The sequence below is a fragment of the Opisthorchis viverrini genome, assembly GCF_000715545.1.
Source record: "Opisthorchis viverrini unplaced genomic scaffold opera_v5_442, whole genome shotgun sequence".
Classification (NCBI taxonomy): Eukaryota; Metazoa; Platyhelminthes; class Trematoda; order Opisthorchiida; family Opisthorchiidae; genus Opisthorchis; species Opisthorchis viverrini.
The window spans coordinates 107334-127683 of NW_008752102.1; the positions used below are offsets into that span (position 1 = coordinate 107334).

The following is a 20350-nucleotide window of genomic DNA, read 5'->3' on the forward strand; positions in this document are numbered from 1 at the left end:
CGGATTCGCCGACACCAATTCACATGAGCTATGGTTCTGAGACAACGATTGTCGAAAAGCTGAAGACATCTCAGCTACGCTGCTGGAATAGGCCAAGCCTCACGGCCACACAACAAAACAGCCCGTACTGTAGCTTGATACACACGTCAATTCAGATTCAGGGATAAACCATTCTGACACCATGTGTCTCAAGTTAGCAAACGCGGCCCGAGCATTACAGATTCGTGCATTCACCTCATCTGTCACACTACAATCAGAAGTAATGCAACTTCAAAATACGTAAAACGCTCCACAACTTCCAGTGCCTCTCCCTGGATTGCAAGTGGCGTGTTCAGTGACTGCATGTTTACAACAACTTTGTGGGTGCAAAGTGTATATCAAAGGACGGGATGACTTTAGTCAGTTCATCCAAGAATACTTGCGCCTTCTTCTCCTCTTCGAACATGAGAAGGATGTCGTCTGCATATTCCAGATCGACAAGGTTTTCTTCACTGGCTATTCGAACACCGGGGTTTCGGAGTCCCTCCGGCGTTCGTCTCAGTATTTCACCGATCACGAAGTTAAAAAGGAACGTAGAGAGCGGGCATGTCTGACGGACACCACTTTGTGGGCGGAAGCTTTTGGAGAGCTCTCCGTACACACTCACGCGTCCGAAAGTCTGTGAATACAAAGAACGTATTATGTTTACAAACTTCTGGGGCATTCCTTGGCGGGCAAGCGTCTCAAGAAGAACAGACCGATCAACCGAGTCCAATGCACCTCGGAAATCCGGGAATATTAAAATTGTGGGTCGCTTATACGTTTGGCGTTGTTCTAGCTCCGGACTCCTTTTCCCAAATGCAAGCAAAGTGATCGAACTAGTGCTGACTGATGACTTCACCGCCGTCTTTGAAAAGTGCGGGTGGAAGGTCATCCGAACCGGGAGCTCGGTGGCGCGTGAGAGGACATATGCAGTCGAAAACCTCCGAGCCGTAGGTGGTTCCACTTCCACCGTCCAGGGTTCTACTTCACCTGTGGGCTCTAGATGAATTCCGGCTGGTGGCCACGACAGTTGCTGTTTGAAGTATTCAGCCCACCGGTCGAGGCGTTCTTCTTTGTTCGAAGTGGTCGTTCCATTCCGATTTTTGATGATTTGACTCACAGGTGGTTGCCCGGGACCGGCCGCACAGATCAACTGAAATAATCTCCGGGCCTAGCCGGCTTTCTGGGCCTCTTCCATTTCTTTGGCTTTCTGTGTCCACCATGCTCCATGGTTGGACCGCAAACTCACTTTCACTTGACGTCTAATAGCTCTTCGCACCGGGTTATTTTCGGGACCGGTTGGGATATTACTTGGAGATTTAAGTAATGCCACCGTTCGGTCTGATATCCAATGCTTCATTGCGCATGGTCGGGTAGTGCCGCAGGCAAAATTCCGAGCACTATACAAAGAGGTGGCACTCTCGTCCTAGTATGGGTTCACATCTAATGATGGAGCGTTTGGAAGAGACTCTAGAAGACGATCCTTGTAAGTTTGTCTGACATCCGGATCTGTCAGTCTTTCAGTTGCCATGCGGTTTGTCCGCACCTTACGCGGCCCCAAGAAACGTAGAGAGAGTCAACTCCGGACGAGCGCGTCGTCAGAGTCCACAAAGATTTCCCCAAACGACCGGCAGTCAGTTATGGATCCGCGCCATCGGTAATTGATGGCACTGTGGTCGATTTGAGTTTGTGCCTGGCCTGTCGTTGAAGGACACCAAGTTGCCAGACGACTTCGGCTATTTCGGAAGCTCGTACTGCATAAAAACAGCCTGCGATCAACACAGAGCTAAATCAATCGTTTCCAATTTCCGTATGTACCGAGTCCAGTCCATGTCGACCCTCTAATTGAATCTCGGGTGCACTAAGCTTGCCCACTTGAGCATTCATATCTCCGGCAACCACCACAATGTCTGAACTTTTAGCTTGCCGCAATAGGGCATTCAAGGTTTTGTAAAACCTGTCTTTGACGGCGTCGGAGCTACAGTCAGTTGGGGCATAGGCAGACACAATAAATTGACATACATCAACCTGCCGCTTCTGAGACTCTTTCACAGACATTGTCAGACGAACCGCACAGAGGCGACTATCAACAGGAATCCAATCAAGCAAGGATTGCTCCGCCCGGTGACTTAGCACCATACCAACCCCTGCACATCCCACCGCAGCAGCCACCGGATCACCAGAGGTGCGTAACCGGAAGCGAGTTGAGACTGAAAGGGCGGTCAACTCAATCGCTGTGCTTGCATCTTGAATTCTCGTTTCTGAAACACAGCACATATCAAGGCCAAGCGATTCCGGTGTGAGTGCAAGAGCAGCCTGTTGTCCTGCTTGCTTCAGAGTGCGGACATTGGAGGCGGCCAGATAAACTGGCCAGACAGACTGCACTTATGTATGTGATCTTCATTCGTTGATATGCATAACTATTTAGCAGATAGTGCAGCGTTACAAATGCGCATTTATAAACAGCACAAAAATATATTTTGCATTAGAACCAATCGCACTCCTTAGTTGGAATACGCCATCGAGCGCAACAACGTTGAACAAAATGGGGCTAAATACTACCGATCATCGTGACAACAGCACACGCAGTCAACCACTTTGGTCGTTTAGACGCTGATTATAAGGGCTCAGGTATGCACAGTAACGTAACCCAATGGTCAATGATAGTACGTAACACTGATAACTGTACGCGTTGTCTCACAGTAAAACCCAGGCCATGATCCATGCCAACGTACACGAGGCTTCAATTATGCATGATTACCCAATCTAACGGCCCGACATATCCATATTTGTGGGCGTTGTTGCTCTTTTTGACAACTTAACGTGACTGTTTGCCTCGTGTTTATTTGCGACACTGATTATGAATCCAAAATTGTGCAAGGTAACCTAATTCAATAGACAAAAACGACCCGCCATACTCATGACCATATGCAAAGTCACGCTCCCTGGCTACCTATGGTAACTGTCAAGCCGGTATCTATGCACGCGGCCGAGCATGAGGCCTGAACTACGCATGATAGGCTAATGCGACGATTAATGACAGTCGCCCATACCCATGCGTGTTCGCGTTGTCACTCATGTTGTCTATGTTGGCAGCTGATTATAAAGCCCTGCTATACACAATGGTCTGAACCAACGATGAAAAAACGTAGATGTCCATATGCCAAGCCAATTCCTGAAACATACACAACTGCCCTTGGCAAACTATTTTTCTGCTCATTCACTGCATCAAAACAGACGTAGTCTAGTCAATTCAGCCACTGTTTTCTGGAGGCTGATCTTACTCGATAGGGTTTCCGAAAAAATGTATAACCAACTACAACTAGGTTACATTTTCATGCGTGCCTATCCAAAATACCTAATTACTCAAAGCCGTAGTAGCTACCTCATCAATTACTTAATAAATCCAGATGACCACAAGCCTCCAAGAGTGTCAACGCTGAAGCTGAAATCCTACTGTTATGGAGATGCCTTTAAGGCTTGCTCAGTTAGTCCGATTGGGATGCTGAGGGTGCCGTATGTATAACGGTCATCTGAAGGCGGAGTTACAGACGCAGCGGAGTAGAGGCAAAAGAGGTTTTAGAACTGGTCAACCGTAGGAGTTGGCCTTCGGGATCTAGGGACTGCATGTGTCCTCAAACGTGCACCCATGGATGTAGCCTTGGCGATTATCCAGTGAGTAGGCGGGTACTTGGTGTAAAATCTGCTCGTTTGGAGCACTGAATCCTATCTTTACTTCTGCTTCCCGATACTGATTCCATGTGGCTTAATAGAATCGATGGATCCATTCATCTTAACTTGGAAAAATTGTATCCTCACCATCAATAGCACGCTCACCAATTAGTGGCTCCTTCATCGAAAACCGGTCAGCGAACATGCTTGGGTCTGTCAGCCGACGCTCAGGTGATCTTCAGCATCCATATGTATATATATATAGGCATCCACATCTTACACACACATAAGATGTCGTAAGATGCTCGCTANGCATTCCTGTTAACCAATTTAATTCCATCATATGGGTTTGGGCCTCCTCAAACTCGTTGTTTATGGCAATGTAATCTAAGTCGTCTTCACTTCAACAGCTAAATGTACAAGATCTTGACTGTCGAACTACTGAAACAGACCCTGATACAATCTTATACTTTCTAAAAAATTATGACGACTTGACTGAGGACTAAAATGTTTATTTACTTCATCTCCTTGCCCGGAAAAAATACTCAACGCACACCGCCACACTGCCATCAGTGTCTCTGTCCCATGAGTAGCCGATTGGCGCTGACTTCCATTGGAATATCCATTTGATGCTATCTGCCTTCCCATCCACATTTTTCCACCTTCTATACAAAGTCATTCAATTTTGCGCCTCCTCTTTAGGATGGTACCAAAGACTGCAGGGTAAATGATTTACTTGAACTGCATGCCCCCCAAGTACATTTTACACCGTAAAATGAGCCTCATTCTCCACTCTCTGCAATGGAAGAAAGGGAAACTAAAATCGAAGCAAATTTTGTTGAACGCCTGTGTCACTGGCCCGAGCTTGCTTAGGACGTAGCGCATATCCAGGACAATTCCCTGGTTGATACTTAACCTCAAATACAGCGGAGGGAAAGTGGTTTAAGAGACTCAACAAGCACACACGGTACAACGCCTCCAAAACAAATCGTTTTCTCGAGTCTCCATCCTTCTCATCAGGCTGCAAATTTGCCATTCTCATATTATGTTGTACCCATCATTTATCAGCTAATGGCACGAAAAAGTTTTGCCCTTTACATCTACCTTCCCCCTCATATCGTCCAGTGAACTCCCTTTTAGTGCAATCCTAAAATTTTTGGAGTCCGTGATCGTGTGCAATGCATCAAAACTATCGAACCCATATCAACAAGCTGCACTGACTGGTTCAGTGTCTTTTGATTTCCCCTCAACTTCTTCGTCTTTCCGTTTCCAGTCGTCTTTCTTTTTTATCCACACGGCACATGTGATACCAGTGGAACCATTAGCCCCTCAACGACCACATTCGATTAACCGTTGATCACTCGATCAGAATGACAAATAGGCTATCAAATTTGGACGTGCAATGACTTCAGCGGCTCGAGTCTAAATATTCTGCTGGGGAAATTTGGAAAAAATCAGCCCGTGAGATACCTTATTTTTACAGGAGTGATTGCTTGGCTGGCCGAAATTCTGCTGCAACGCGGAACAGCAAGAAAGCCTTGTAGAGATTCATTTACTCATAAGCTTTACTTCATCTTGATCCCACCCCGCTGAAGAGGTATAGAGAACCCATCGGACTTAAAATCTTTACGAACGTGCCCACTGTCCCCGGAGTCGTTGACGCCCCATCTAGTGGATGTCGACACAGTATCCAATCGTCGAACAGTGAATGCATTCTCAAAATCTCCGAAATTGGTGTTGAACACTCATTGCAGCAAGCTCCTTGCTGTTTCATTCCCTGGATGAAAAGGCAGACACTAATGATCCTTGGTCTATTGAACTACAAGCAGCCCCCGAAGCGAATATCTGATCTCCGGGTTTCGTGCGCCGCAATACATCGACGTACATGCGTTTGGGCACTGATGTTTTTACTTCTTTGTAGTGAGAATAATGTGTGCGTTAATGTAAATTACGAACTTGAATCTGGAGCATTATCGGCTGGATTATTTAGTGGTGGAAAGGCAACGGAAGCATCAAGAAATAAAAGCGTCAGGTTCTTGAAGAACCCCAAGTAAGTGATGAAAGGCTTTGTGTTTGACGGCCTTATTCCTGGTGAATTTGGCACTAAGGACCGCAAGAGCTGCGTGCGCCCTAGACATATTCACTCCCGGCGCTTGCATAAAAAGTAGTGCCACTCCAGATAACGCACGACTTGTTTCCGAAAAGCTGGGGAACAGACAGAGCACACAAATGGCGCCATATACTTTTCCAATAGTGTGCAATGTTGTTTCGTAACATGCATTCCATTGAGGGAACGATCAAAAAGTAAAGCGGTGATGACAGACACCAAATTAAACTTGTTATCGTTAGTGTCGAAGGGTGAGATGAACCAAAGGGATAGTCATCCTCTGCAAAAAATAGGATGCGCAAATCATGAAAAATTGTGGTTTAAGTGTTATGCTTATGTAACTGATTGAGGTTCAGACGTATGGACTGGCTGGAAGGTAAAAAACAAAATTTGTGCACGTTCTTTTTGAAACATGAGTTTAACGTATTCCACCAGCAGGTCGTGAACAAAAATTATTATCAGTGGGGTAAAAATACGTTTATTGGTTTCAGGCAGCAAAGTAAAAATTGAAAACAACCTCAGAATGTTGTGACAATCGGAAATGGGTGAGGCTACATTCTGGCTTAATCGAAGTTTCAAAAAGCTATCGAAAAACTGGGGTGAACTTGAAGATAGATTTTCGAATCAGGTTCCAAAATCACGAGCCCATGTTGAATGTGACTACCGAAAGATGTTCAGAACACCTTAGTCTTATAGTCTGGGTGCGTTTAAATGCAGCACTCACAAACGAAGCACTACTGACCCACATGTTAAGTAAAATTAGGGTTGTCATCGAATGTTAGCATTTTTCTCGACAAAAATTCTCTAAGCATTTTTGTGCTAGCGCTCTCTCAAGATTAGCGTCGTGGCAAGTATAAAAGTGCTCTGTTACTGTCATCCAAGCTGGCCGCTCAGGTTTTGCACAATGAACTTGATTTCTCGAAAGCTACGACATTTCCAGGGTTACCAATTCATAATGTAGAATGTCCACATATGCATATGTATATGTATTATGCAAATTATTATAAACATCACCGACTGTAAATACGGTGCCTAATGTAACAAGAAATTGTGAATTGCAGAAAAAAGAGGCTCTCAGTGGACGGAACTTTCCAAGCTGGCGCTCAGGTTTTGCACAATGAACTTGATTTCTCGAAAGCTACGACATTTCCAGGGTTACCAATTCATAATGTAGAATGTCCACATATGCATATGTATATGTATTATGCAAATTATTATAAACATCACCGACTGTAAATACGGTGCCTAATGTAACAAGAAATTGTGAATTGCAGAAAAAAGAGGCTCTCAGTGGACGGAACTTCCAGAGAGTTTTCCAACTGAGATAATCCCCTGAACGCTATAGGATCAACATGGTTCTTGCGGATGAAAAATAGGCGGAGGTGCCATTCCTGTTTTTCACTTTTTCTCGATAATTGCTGTTACCAGTTACAATTGTGAAAGCCGCATGTGATAATGGAGAAGAATCATTCACGTTTTGTTACCCAGTGGGTTATTTCATTGTGGCTCGCGAACTATGCGAGGAAGACCATGACGTTGATCAGTTAGCCACATGAAACCTACGCACATGACTGACATGTGGTTGGGGGTCTGCGATGACTGCTCGGCGGACCAGAGTGTGCCCGCCCATCTCCGCCAGGGAATGTGCATAACGAAATTCTGAACTGGATACCGCGAATCCATCATTTCCTTGAATGACGCGAACGGTCTACACATTGGAGCCAACTGTTCGCTCTCCACGAACGCTCGGGTCCAATGCCGTCCGTTAGCAGAAAGGTATATAGCTTGTGTCTAAAGGCTAATTATTAGGTGCTTAAAAACAACTTGCCCAAAACTGTTTGTTGCATGCGTTCCCTCTACGTTTACAACACCTGCAAAGCGTCGGAGAAATGCTATCTGGTGCCATCAGGCGGAGCATATGCGGTGTTCCATATTTCAGAATTGGCATGCAGGTGCTCAACTCGTCTCCGGTTAGCCATCGATTACCCGAAAGACCCTGTTACAAAAACGCTGGCAACTTATGTTTGTGTTAAAGCAAATAGCTATCTAAATGCTGTAGGGAATAAAAGGCCCCGAAATTCTCAACAAATCCGTATGCAGCTGCTACCAAAGCTATAGCACAGCAAGTTCGAAGTCAACTTTGTGCCAAAAATTTCGAAAGGAGATTGAGTTAAACAAGTCACAAAAAATGGCGACAGACGAGGTTCTGAGCACATGCAAAAATGCAACATTTAACGAACAAAGTTTTGCTCTACTTGCAAAGGTTTTGCATAGAAAATCATTGTGCGTGCAAGGCGCAGTCCTAACCTGAGGAACTCAAAAATTCAACGACTCAGGGACCACACGGAACGCTACTGATACTAGGTTATCGGTGACGTTGACGTCCCGTCTCCTAACTTGAACATCAGATCTGAGAGCAGAACACTGTGGAGCCCATAAAACTTTCCTCTGAAACAGTCAGATGTTTGTGGAAGGCGCAACAGATCGAGAAAACTTTACAAATGGTCAAAAGCCGGAAAAAGTTTCGTTTTCCTATTTTATTCACGGAGTGCTCCAGCGACTCCTCGAAATGAATTATCCGACTCCTGTTTACCAGTAATGGTCCATAAATTTCTGTCCTTTTTGATGCAACAAACATATGACCCGCAACCAGTGTATAGCAAACGCACCTTCCACAATTTTTGAACCTGCCAAATGCCGTGGTCAGTTAACCTTTTTCTGCAAAGCATCACAACTCTCTGCCGGAAGTGTAGTGTCCAGTAATACCATACGTGAAACATGTTTCTAGAAACGGACGGCCATGGCCAAAACTAAATAAGATGGTTAAATCACAACTTCACCGGTAGCTTATTGCGGGGAAAGGAGCGTGGACAATTTGCCGCCTCACCCGGGTGGAGGCGGTTTCCGGTTGCGTAAACTATAGCAAATGAGTGCAAAAAAACAATATCTGCGCGGCAATTTTAACGTCGCGCATACAATAAACCGAGGTTATCGTACAGATAAAACCGTCGTATATTTTAACGGGTAAGAATAAGACTTGATGAAGATTGCGATTGCAGTGGAATGCGGGGATGGCAGTCAAAGGACCACAGTTATAACTGTATTCCTTATCTTGCTTCTGTCATGGGACCAAAACATTCATACTCCGCCTCTACAAGCCCGCTGAATGCCCTTGTACGCGGTGAAAAAGGGTGATGTTCTCTTAACGACTTGACAGATACAAAACCTCCGGCATGAATGGTGTGCACCAAGATATTTCATATCGTCTTGCGTCGGTATTTTGAGCAGCCCGGCCGAGTTTTTCACAATTTATTTACTTTTGCGCTTAGCATCCGCAAAATGAAGAGGCCACTAGTAAATCGTGTCAAAGGGCGATGATGATCAGTAAACTTTAAGCCACAGATCAGTTGACAAACGCGTGGAGAAGTCATCAATGCGTGTACTTTCAGACCACTTGAAGCTCAATCAAGATCACATTTATTCTCAGCATGGAGTCCTTATTGTGCCTCCTGTTTAATAGATGTGTTGACGGTCTGCGGGGAACGGACAAGCTTGCCGCACGAAGGCCATAATGTTGATGCAAGCGCCGCCGATTAAAACAAGCCGATGGAAGTAATGCATCCCAAGTACTTGTTTTTATTATTTCATGCGTACGAGTTTTTTTACTTGGAGTGTTAGCTTGAGCAGTGGGATCCTTGGGAGACTCACCATGCTAACTGGATCGACTGATAACCATATTTGTGTTAAAAAGTGGCCCTCAAATATGATGTCATTCTGCATAGTGCTTTTCAATCCCTCAATCAAAAGGATAATATAGCCAGCTAGCTTACTCTTCTTTGATGACTCCAAAAGATGGCGACGCGTCGTTGCCCCTGTAGAGACCGTCTGACTCCGATAGTTTCTGGATATTGTCAGGGAGCGCCTTTACCGATTCTGCCCACCGATTAGCGACGATTGCCTTAGTGCAACCCACGGGCTCACGTACACACATTTTGGGGGGAATCCAAGCGCAACAAAAACTGCAGCGGCCAACACTCTGGCCTATACTCATGGAAACCTCAAAATTCTGATTGAAACACGGGCATGAGCGCAAACATTTGTTGTAGCGTACCGTAACCATATAGGTCGGACTACTGTTACGGTTCAGTGCTTCATCTCGACATTCACACGGTCACTCCGAAAAATGAGCGTTACTGTCCCATACTGCGCCCCAGACAGAAACGTTTTACTTGAGCTTACGCAGAAGCTGGTTACCACGGTTGTACCATAATTTGGCAACCTCTGCTACATCAGCACATGCTGGGGACAGGAAGCATGTAGACATGAATTTCCTCTACAAGAATTGTCTTCGGGCTTCATTGTGGGCTGCTTTTTTCAATGCGGAGGATATCCATTCAGACTAGGAAAACCTCATTTTTATGCTCACCGTGCGTCCAAAGCTTTATTATGCTTGCTGGATTCACGCTGACTATTTCCATACCAACAGTCGTCGATTCAGCTTATGAGAAACTGCTTTTAGATCAGCAGAGTGCCATAAAGTTGTCGGATCTGTAGGGAGCACGTGAAGTATATGACCCTTCTTTTGTGTTTTTCAGGGGTTTTAAAACTATGGAACGGATCATCAGAGAACGTGACCATGCTTACAAAAGACCTGGATGAATATGTACGGTACCTGCTGCACTAGCCCACGCATGGGGCTTCTGACGATTGTATTCCGGGCCCAACCTATCTCGGACAATAACTCAAGCGAGAAAAAATACAAGGTCAGAACAGCCAAAGTCCAGGCCCTCTACTTATCTCACCAGACTGGGTCTGAACCTAGACCGAGAGCAATATAGACTGAAGAAATGGGAAGGAATTGGGAAAAATCATTCTCGCGCAAAGTCAAAATATAGCATACAGAATACTACAGTTAATACCGTGAACAGATTTTCAGATCCAACATGTTCAAGCAGATTCTGGATATTTGTGTTATTCGTGATGCCAAGTTTCTTACGCAAACTGGACGCTGATTTCCGAATGCTGGATGTCAAGGTTATCGTCGACCGTCATTTTGAAAACTGATGACTTATCACGAAAACGTGTACGGAACAGGAAGTGGGTACAGTTGCATTGAGTTCGCTTCGTTACTAACGCGTAATAAGAATGGCGAGCTTGGATTAGCTATTTCTAGTGTAAGAAATTTGGACGGATCAACAGGAGTTATTGTCTCAGAAATTTTGGATGAGGCGACGTCAACTAATCAACTGAAGTAAGCATCTTAAAGAAACTAAAGCAGTGCACAGTGTTGGCGACCAAATAACATCCGTCAATGGCATGCCTCTGAGAAACAAACCTTACAGACTCTGTGTTCAGATGCTTCGGGAATCTGGAAATGTTATACACCTAATTGTCCATAGGTGCAATGTTGCTGTGTCCTACAAGTAAGTAAATGGCTCAATGGAACGTGTAAGCACCTTTCTTTGTTACTCCAAGTTAGTCTCACGAAAGAAATTGCTTAGATACTATATAGTAGATATTATATAATATCTCATTTTAATTTGCACTGTTTCAGTATCCGATTGGGAGATACTGGGTTTTCAGAAAACCAGATAAATTGTAAGGCAGGCTTTTCCGCGTTTCACAGTGTGGAGCAATTTGAAGCCAGATGTCTTTGTCTTTCTGTTATGTCACCGGTGTCCAAGTGCGGCAACCAAAAAAAAAGTAGTGCATCTTTTTTGGGCGTTTTTTCAAACAGTTTTCCAGAACCATCACAGCCGGATGAAGCCAACCGTTGCAGCCCCAAATTAGCTGTGGCATGTGGAGCGGCTAACTGGTGGCATTCCAGAATACTCGATCCCTACGCCTAACCTCAGAGCATCTGAATTATAACCGAACGCCGTATCTAATTACCAACCCCGTCATGCTTACAAAAACATGCCGTATGATTAGTGGATAACGGGATAGGCGTAAAAGCATAAACGTATTATTATTGACGTAATAATATAACTGGTTGTTGCTGATCCGACTCAAGCTTTTGGTTTCCTAGAAGGTAAACCATACGCTTCCTTGAGCTAAGACAATTGCCCTCGATATAAAATCCGCTGTGACATTTGAGTGTGTAGCCATAGAGTACTCAGCATCTAAAGCGGCAAGCGTCAGTATACAACATTTATCTAACTCTTTATTAGACCTGATAAATCTGTATATGAGATAGATCTTTTATCTTCACTTTTTGAAGAAGTCAGTTGGTCTGTGAATAAGGGGCGAAAAGAGCACTGAGCGTGTTTTCCACTGACAGACACAGGTCAGGGAAGCTCAGTTTCAAAGGAAAAGCAACCCTTAAGAATAAGGTGATGGCCGGGAGTGAAGACGCTCATTTATTGTTCTTTGAATTCCTCATCGAATTATATAAGAAAGAAAGCCTCCCGATATTACATATTGAACATTATGTTGATATGTTCCAAGTTACTGTTCTGTTTTCGTTGCGTAAATGCAACCAAGATGACGGATTTCTACACATATTTCAGCCGTACATTCAACTTTTTCCAACGGCTCGACAAGTCTAACATTCAACCAAGCCGTAAAAGCGTGTCAATAGCTCACTTCTGGAAAGCTCGTCACGCAATTCACCTAAGGATGAATGGATGAATAGAAATGAAGCATTTATCGAAACGTAGTCAAAATGCGTGGGATATTTTGGATGAGGGATCCGGCACAGACAATCTAGTGAAACTGTGTGCCTCCTCATCAGAGCCACCGGTTTGTTCGGTTGTCCTTGGGCGTGGCAGCTGCGTCTTAGGCGATCGATGACCACAAATCAAGCTACATGCAAAAAAGCCTTTAAAAATTAAAGACACCAACTCACTCATCAGGTGAAGAAAACGTTCGTGTGGGGTTCAGGTGAGCAAAATAATTGAAGTTCTTTGGAATAATCGTCTTGCATAATCCACCACTAGTGAATGAGTTTTTGGGATTAGGTTTTCTGAAAGACTGGCTGAGACTGAATGTCTGCACATATACAGTGGTCTACTTCAATGGCCTTCGGGAGTTACCTATACATTTCAAGAAAGACTCCGTTCTGAGAATTGATCATTGTAAGGACAACAGCAACGAACAAGCCGCCGTTATCTCCATAGACTTTGAATGTAATTTTGTAAGAGCACTGATCCTTTGAAAAATCCCTAAAAAATACCGGATAATTTACATGTCATTGAAAGTATATCATAAGGCCCTTTTTAGACGGTTTACTGAAGTCCAAAAAAACATAAAGGCAAAACATCTGTCATCACTAGGGACAGTTTTCCGTTATTCTACTGCGACCAAGGGACTGATGATGTGAGACAGAATCATTCGCTGTTCTGGAGCTAAGACGTAACCTTTTTTTACATGGCGCTGTAGGTCAGGCCTCATAATTCCTTTATGTTATTTCATATTTTTCTTGTCCACCAATAGGATGTAGCTTAAGAGGACAAAACTTTGCGCCGTCATTTTCTCAAAAAGTGCCGTCTGTAGTTCTATAAATGGCAATCTTCCCGAATGAACATCGTGAAGTTAGAACTAGCCACGTTTTTAATAAAAGCACTTCAAGGTGTTTTCGATCCGGAAATGTTGTACATGGTGCTGCAAATCAGATAACCAGAAATGAGGCATTATTTTGAGAACTGTGGGACTGTTCCGGTAGCCCGCGGAAAAAGTGATATGTTGACACACTCAGCCCTAAAAACGTGTCGAAAAGCTGGTTGCTAAAAAGTGCATGATATATTTTGCCACGGTGAATACTTTAGCCTGATATTGGTGTTAAATTATCTGGAAAACAAATGTTTCTGCTCATTGTTTCCTATCGCCTCGCCCAGTGCTGCAAAGTTACGTTGAAAGTCTGTCTTTTAGGAAATTTGTGGTTAGTAAAATAACCGGATAAGAGAACCGGAAGCTGTACGGACGAGAAAAATATATGTTTTGTAAGGACACACTATATGTACTAACTGTAAACGACACCATTAAAAGATACACAGCTGATGAGCGCACAGGAAGTTTCAAGGCCCCATATGTTTACACCGTTCTCATCAACAAAAGTGAGAAAAAGTCAGCTAGACTGTAGTGCTAAACAGTATCTATGAGTTATCGGAAACACAGCCAGCAACCGGTTTACGGAGGTGAAGATTGACTTTAATATCGTATACAAATGCATAAATCGTTGAATTGCGAGAACCTAATCGCTGAGGAAAAGAGAGATTTAAGGTAAACCGCTGTTCACATTAGAATGTAGGACTTTGTGGCTCACTATACAAGCACTGCACCTCGATAAGTTAAACCGGTGTTATGCAGTCTAGTGCTTACTAAGTGCATCAAATCCAAAGGCAATCACGAATCGTGCAAAACAGTTGAACGCTCAAGTGCAAATAGGCAAAACAGAAACACCGGAGCCCTGTCTGATTTAAATACTCTCAGGAACAAAAGAACAGCAGGATTCGAAGCATAAAATCGTTTGATGGATGGTGTACTGTTTGACATTCAATTGAATTATGTCAAAGTGGCGCTCAAGAAAAATAGAGTGTGGATGTGAAATATTTTCATAGGTTTATTTAGTTTGCCATTTGATATTGTAGTCTTGATTGTTTTGAAAACTGAACAATGTATCAGAACAAAGCTCTAATACACGCCCATATATGTACCGTGCACAACTATACAAAATACCAGGCTACTGAATGCACGCGCGAAGTTGGAATTTGCCTCCGGCCTCAAAAAATAAACCATTCAGATAAAAGATAGTTTTTGCCTCATAGAACGGATGGTGGTCAACTTCCAAAGTAACACCTTGACAGATCTGTCACACTAGTAGCGTTATTTTGCATGAATTGAAAGACATCTGAATTCGTCAGCAGGTACGTCTCGGTCTGTAGTATTTATGATCGTTTGCAGCGAAAGTTTTTTTGGTTAGCCTATTAGACATTCTTCGTTGAACTTGATAAAACATCAGACTAACCCCAGGAATATTAAGTATGTGCCTTCATTACCGTTATTATTATAGATAAAATAGTCTCGTAGTCATTAGTAGCGGTCAACTGGCGCACAACCATGAAGATGGAGAGGAGAGGGAAGTGTGAAAATTAGGTAAAGTTTGCCCTATGTACATATGAAAAAAGATTAAGAACAAGACCTTTACAGCAAGGAATTAAAAATATCTATGCATCATATCAAGGTAATAAGCAACCAATTGGATTGTAATAGGTCGCTAGCGAATCTCAGCAAACGCAGGCAAAGCAAACAACGACAGGGAAGTTTCCACCTGGCTGTGAAAAATGGAATTGACAGCATACATTTGTATGGTTTACATGACATGTCCTCTAAGATTTTTAGGCATGAACAGAAATAATCACACAAACTTCAATAAGGAGGGTACGAGGACCAAGTGGCACTAAGTTTGACAATATTCACGCTCCTTCAAAAGTACAAAGTCACAGCCTATCTTTCGGGAGCCTTTCGCTAGCAACGATATGGAGTGAAAAACAGAACTTTGGTCATTTTCTGTTGGAAGGAACGGGAATATCTTCTCTGACAGAGCCAGCCGCGTATGGTATTTTATCCAAAGGTTTGTTATTAAAAGCGGTTTTTTGTGCTTTTTTCTAGTCAGCTTTGTACAGCTTTCGGTTAAGGAAAGGTGACCGTCGATCTCGTGGACTCAGCCGATCATTCATTCTTCTGAGCTCACTCGCCCTAACAGGTTGTTGGACATTCAACACAGATTCGGGGGGCACCTAAGTATCATTTTCTCTTGGTTTTTGAGTGCATTGTTCATTAAATTCAAGCTGCTTACCGGCTTGTAGCCAATAGTTCTTTTCTTAGTTCATCACTCTGCTACTCCTAAAGGCTGGGCAACACCTGCAGAGTGGGGGCAGATAGTTACATCTTTGCCAGCCTTGAGGCGTGAGCGTTAAAAATACGGCGTTAAACAAGCAGGATACGATGCAGAATCAATACATGTAGATAATTGGTTTTGAGCGGCACAGTCATCTAGGGAGGCAAAGGATAACGCAAAATGGAACAAATTTTGTGAACGTGTAAACATGCACAAGCTGTCAGTTTTACGACAACAGCAAAGCGAACCGTAAAATGGTATCTAATTGTAAACGATATTCAAGCGCTTCATTTAGAAGGAAATGTGTTTTATTGCAGATCGAACCAATGTACTGAGGACAACCAGAAACAAAAGCTAGGTGGGACAAAGCCTTCAGGGATGGAGTCAATCTAAAGCAACAACGTATGCAATACTACAACGGATAGGCAGAGGGCCAAAGACTATGGTTAGCAGAAGTCGAGAAATTTTCATCCTGAAAAGTAAGTAGCAGATATATTGCTTGAGGGGCGGACTTAAGGCCTGTTGTTTGGATTATACTCAAATGGTCAAACTCTTATGCACCTAGGTAAAGAAATTGGCACATACTTTGTATAGAGAATGTTAACTCATCTTGGTATTGGGGTGGTAAAATTAACAAAATTCATCCACTCAACAGCCAGAGGGAAGCTTGACATTATATTTGGACAAAACTGCTGGTATTGTTCAACATTTTGCACGAAAAGGTGACCATAGCACTTGGCGGAATAACTTAAACCAATGATGTAATAATTTTTTGGCATATCGGATACGGCGTGTCATACACCAGGACCAGAAGATCAGAAGAGATGAGCGAAGAAATAGGGATGAAAGAAACTCTGGAAAGGCCTAGAGGAAATTTTAAACCTGGCAAATCGGATGCACAAAAGGTAGTACGTCATGTGATCTAACAATTTAAGGAATCGAGCAAATCTTTGTAAGCCAATGAAACAAACCATTACGGGTGAAAAACTGAAACGAGCATTCCTAGCCAAAACATCCTCTGGTCTTCGGTATAACATTTCTTCCGGTCTAATCGAAGGAGCATGCGTTTAGTTCCACCGCAGTGGACTAGTGTAGCTTTGACTGCGGTTAGCCATGGACAAAACATATAGATCTGAAGACTTTCAGTCACTTAGGCCCAAAAAGCTGGCAACGATTTTGGACTCAGACATTGTCATGACGTCAAATCGATCGGTTAATTGTTTGTCGGTCAATTTATTGTGACGCGGAAAGAAGCCATTTTTGTAAACGGCGACAAATACGACGAAACCTGGCCAAACGTCATTTAGGGACCCAACTTATCAGCTGTAAACCGTTTACCATGGGCACATTTGTTCCAGCTGTTGCATTTTCTGTCAACAAAAAGTGGGAGAGTGTGGGAGATACAGCCGAGCCTCGGAAGCTTTGGCATGTTCAGGTATTTTAGGAATTGAGTAGCTAGGCACTGATAGCGATAGCCTTAGTGAATCAGCGCCACTGACTGCGCAATCGGGCCATTTTTGTCAGACTAATTAACCATTAGTTAGTTCAGTTCCTGGATCTCCATCCACCGAGGTGACATTTGCCTACTAGACTAAGTTTACTGGTCAGTGTTTTCATACTTCGTTGTCAGGCAATACACTGTCTATCTTTTCATCGCTTCCACTCGGCACAGTTCAAGGCAAATTAGAGTTTTGCGAGACAGACGGTCTCCTGGCGTGCGGAGTAGATGTTGGCTATTGGAATTGTGAGTAGAAATGAGTAGAGACATCCGTATTTGTACGTCGCCACTGAAACTCCCAAAGCACCGCACCTGCATAACCTTGTAATGCTACTGGCGCACGAGAGCTGTGACGACAAATTGAGCAAAGCCGTCAAGCGAACGTTATGATCAAACGTTTTAGTAAGACTAACTGTGGGGCTCATCACTGTACTTCCCAACCCACTCCTACGGAGCTCTTTTAAGCCTCAGACTAATAACCATTAGTTAGTTCAGTTCCTGGATCTCCATCCACCGAGGTGACATTTGCCTACTAGACTAAGTTTACTGGTCAGTGTTTTCATACTTCGTTGTCAGGCAATACACTGTCTATCTTTTCATCGCTTCCACTCGGCACAGTTCAAGGCAAATTAGAGTTTTGCGAGACAGACGGTCTCCTGGCGTGCGGAGTAGATGTTGGCTATTGGAATTGTGAGTAGAAATGAGTAGAGACATCCGTATTTGTACGTCGCCACTGAAACTCCCAAAGCACCGCACCTGCATAACCTTGTAATGCTACTGGCGCACGAGAGCTGTGACGACAAATTGAGCAAAGCCGTCAAGCGAACGTTATGATCAAACGTTTTAGTAAGACTAACTGTGGGGCTCATCACTGTACTTCCCAACCCACTCCTACGGAGCTCTTTTAAGCCAGTTGTGGTCTACCGGCTAGCAGGAACCTCGGAACATCACCACTAGATGGTTGCACTGAACAACGGCGAATCGAGCATTAGCCTGCCGAAGTTGCTTTATTCTAAACAATTGCACAAGAATCTAAGCGGCTATACGTCCACTTAAGCCAGTCACCTCAAGTATTGGCGGAAATCAGTCCACAGTTCGCGAGAGACTTGAGCGTGTGATGCAGTATTCATAGCTGAGGAAATCGGGTCGATACAAAGTATTTTGTGTCGGATGTGTTCTACACTGGCAGAGATTAATCTGCCGATCAGCCTTATAAAACATTACTATACCTAGTAAGACGTTATATCCCATACATAGCTGGGCAATAAGCAAACGTTTGGGTTTTTAACTCAGATATTGTAGCCTACAGTAGACGTAACAGAAGGGAACAAATTGCGAGGGTGTTTAGTAGGGGGTCAAAATTTAATGCTCCATCCATGTACGTTTTGCCTATGAAGAGAAAACAATATTGCGGCAACACTTTCTGAACTTATAACGATTGTTATGCAACGTCACTCACAGATATTTCTGAAACACAATTCAAACCCTTTACCGTCCCAAGGTTGTCTTAAACTTTAGAGGGGCAAACTCAGAATATGCCTCCGGTGGTATTCTGTTTTTTAGCAACTGTCAAGCACTTTAGGCTCCCATGAAGTTCGTTTATAGTTGGCCCCCTAAACTAAGAGTTAGATTTCGGACTAGGCGAGATGCACCCCAAACAGTGACAATTACAACAAATAGTTGTCGTTTATTCTGATCTCAAGGTAGAGTGTGATTGGTGCGACTCTCCTAGTGACAGCCTCATTCGCCGCAAATCGAGTGTAAACGGTTTTGTGAAGGGCTGTTACTCTCTTATATAGTAAAACCACACCACATGGAAAGACTCAATAAAGAATGACAGGCGAAAAAGCTGGCCGTGAAGTTCCGATGCTTAAGAGATTTAGATGGTATAGTCTCTATGGTGTTCGTATGATGGATGCGGACCCAGCCCATCACGAATAGGGTAAAAAGTGTACTGGAAACTCGATGACCTACCTCAAATAAAAGTGTGCCAGTCACAAAAGTGTTTACTTAGGACGCCCTAAAAGTTAACACTCCTTCAGATACTAGTTCATGTAGAGACATATTACCTACGTACTTATGACGTTATATTATTTCGAAGTGCTGAGTATTATCAAAACAGGAGGACAAGGGCACGCAGTCACTGACTCACGAATAAGGCTTAATCTGGTTTTTAACATCTGTGATTGATGGTATAGACCGAAATGCGTCGGACTTTGGCAAACTGCTCGCGTTTTTGCAGCCTAATGGGGCCTTTCCATTGAAGCTTGACTCCATCTCTAATGCTGCATTATTCTGACAGAAAAAGTTTTTTTTCGCTTATGGGCATCAACTAGCTTGATTCTGAGGACGAAGCAAAATTCGACGAGTTTGGACAGTAACTGGCCAGAAACATTTATAGCAGAGTATTGGAAGTTTGTTGAACTTGATTTGTGAACCATATGACCTCTTGAATTTCGATATCACAACCAGCTGATCCCATTCTTATCCCAGCAGAAACTATTTACAGCTTACCTTTAACAATTTAGAAATCGAAATTCAGCAAGAGATGTGCATTCAGCTTTTATATGAAGTCGTGACTATCTTTTGGTCTAGATGGAAAAATGGTTCAATGACTTGTGGCGCAAACGTTTCCGGTTTCTTCACATATCTATATATGGGGCTTGCTGTAGGAGAAATAAACAAATCGGAACTTTACTCAACATGAGTCACTGGGTTGGCAACAGATGTAAGCATACATGATGAGGGATTTGTAGTGATAGAGGCCGTGAAAGCTTCATATCTGTTTCACGTCACCTCTAGGAGGTGGTCTACACAAACCTCACTGAAGATTTGGTTTCAACATTCAAGAGGCACTCTCTTCCATACTTTTTGACCAAGCCATGACGTTACATTTTGTCGTGTAGGTGCCTTGGAACGTTTCGGTGAATGCTGCTGTCAGTGACGTTGCGGAAGATGTGGAACGCTTTGCTGTCGGCAAATATGCTGTCCGGTTTTATTATGAAAGCTGGTTGATTTTTACATGTTCATATCTAATATTTGCGACAAAAATTAGTCCGTGGCTTTGACTGCAAAACAATAATTGGAGGAGACCTCTGGAGCAAATGGATACAGGGGACAATCTAAGATCAACACGACTTATTGACACTCGTTTGACTGCTAAGCGGCGCTGTAATGGTGCTGTGCAAAAATACGCAGCACATCTTTCACCCTT

General features: G+C 43.4%; 2 protein-coding genes across 2 annotated transcripts in view; one reads left to right on the plus strand and one right to left on the minus strand.

Annotated features, from left to right (window-relative positions):
• Nucleotides 1-69, minus strand: part of T265_11075 (hypothetical protein) — a gene marked incomplete at both ends in the record, with an annotated part of 11593 nt that extends 11524 nt beyond the window's left edge. Inside the window, one exon of the mRNA XM_009177627.1 lies at nucleotides 24-69. Within this exon, the coding sequence (XP_009175891.1) occupies nucleotides 24-69 (46 nt within the window). The remainder of the gene's footprint in view (nucleotides 1-23) is intronic.
• Nucleotides 70-10863: 10794 nt separating this feature from the next.
• The window catches only part of T265_11076 (hypothetical protein), a gene marked incomplete at both ends in the record, with an annotated part of 46732 nt that continues 37245 nt past the window's right edge, over nucleotides 10864-20350 (plus strand). Inside the window, one exon of the mRNA XM_009177628.1 lies at nucleotides 10864-11051. Coding sequence (XP_009175892.1) covers nucleotides 10864-11051 — 188 coding nt within the window. The remainder of the gene's footprint in view (nucleotides 11052-20350) is intronic.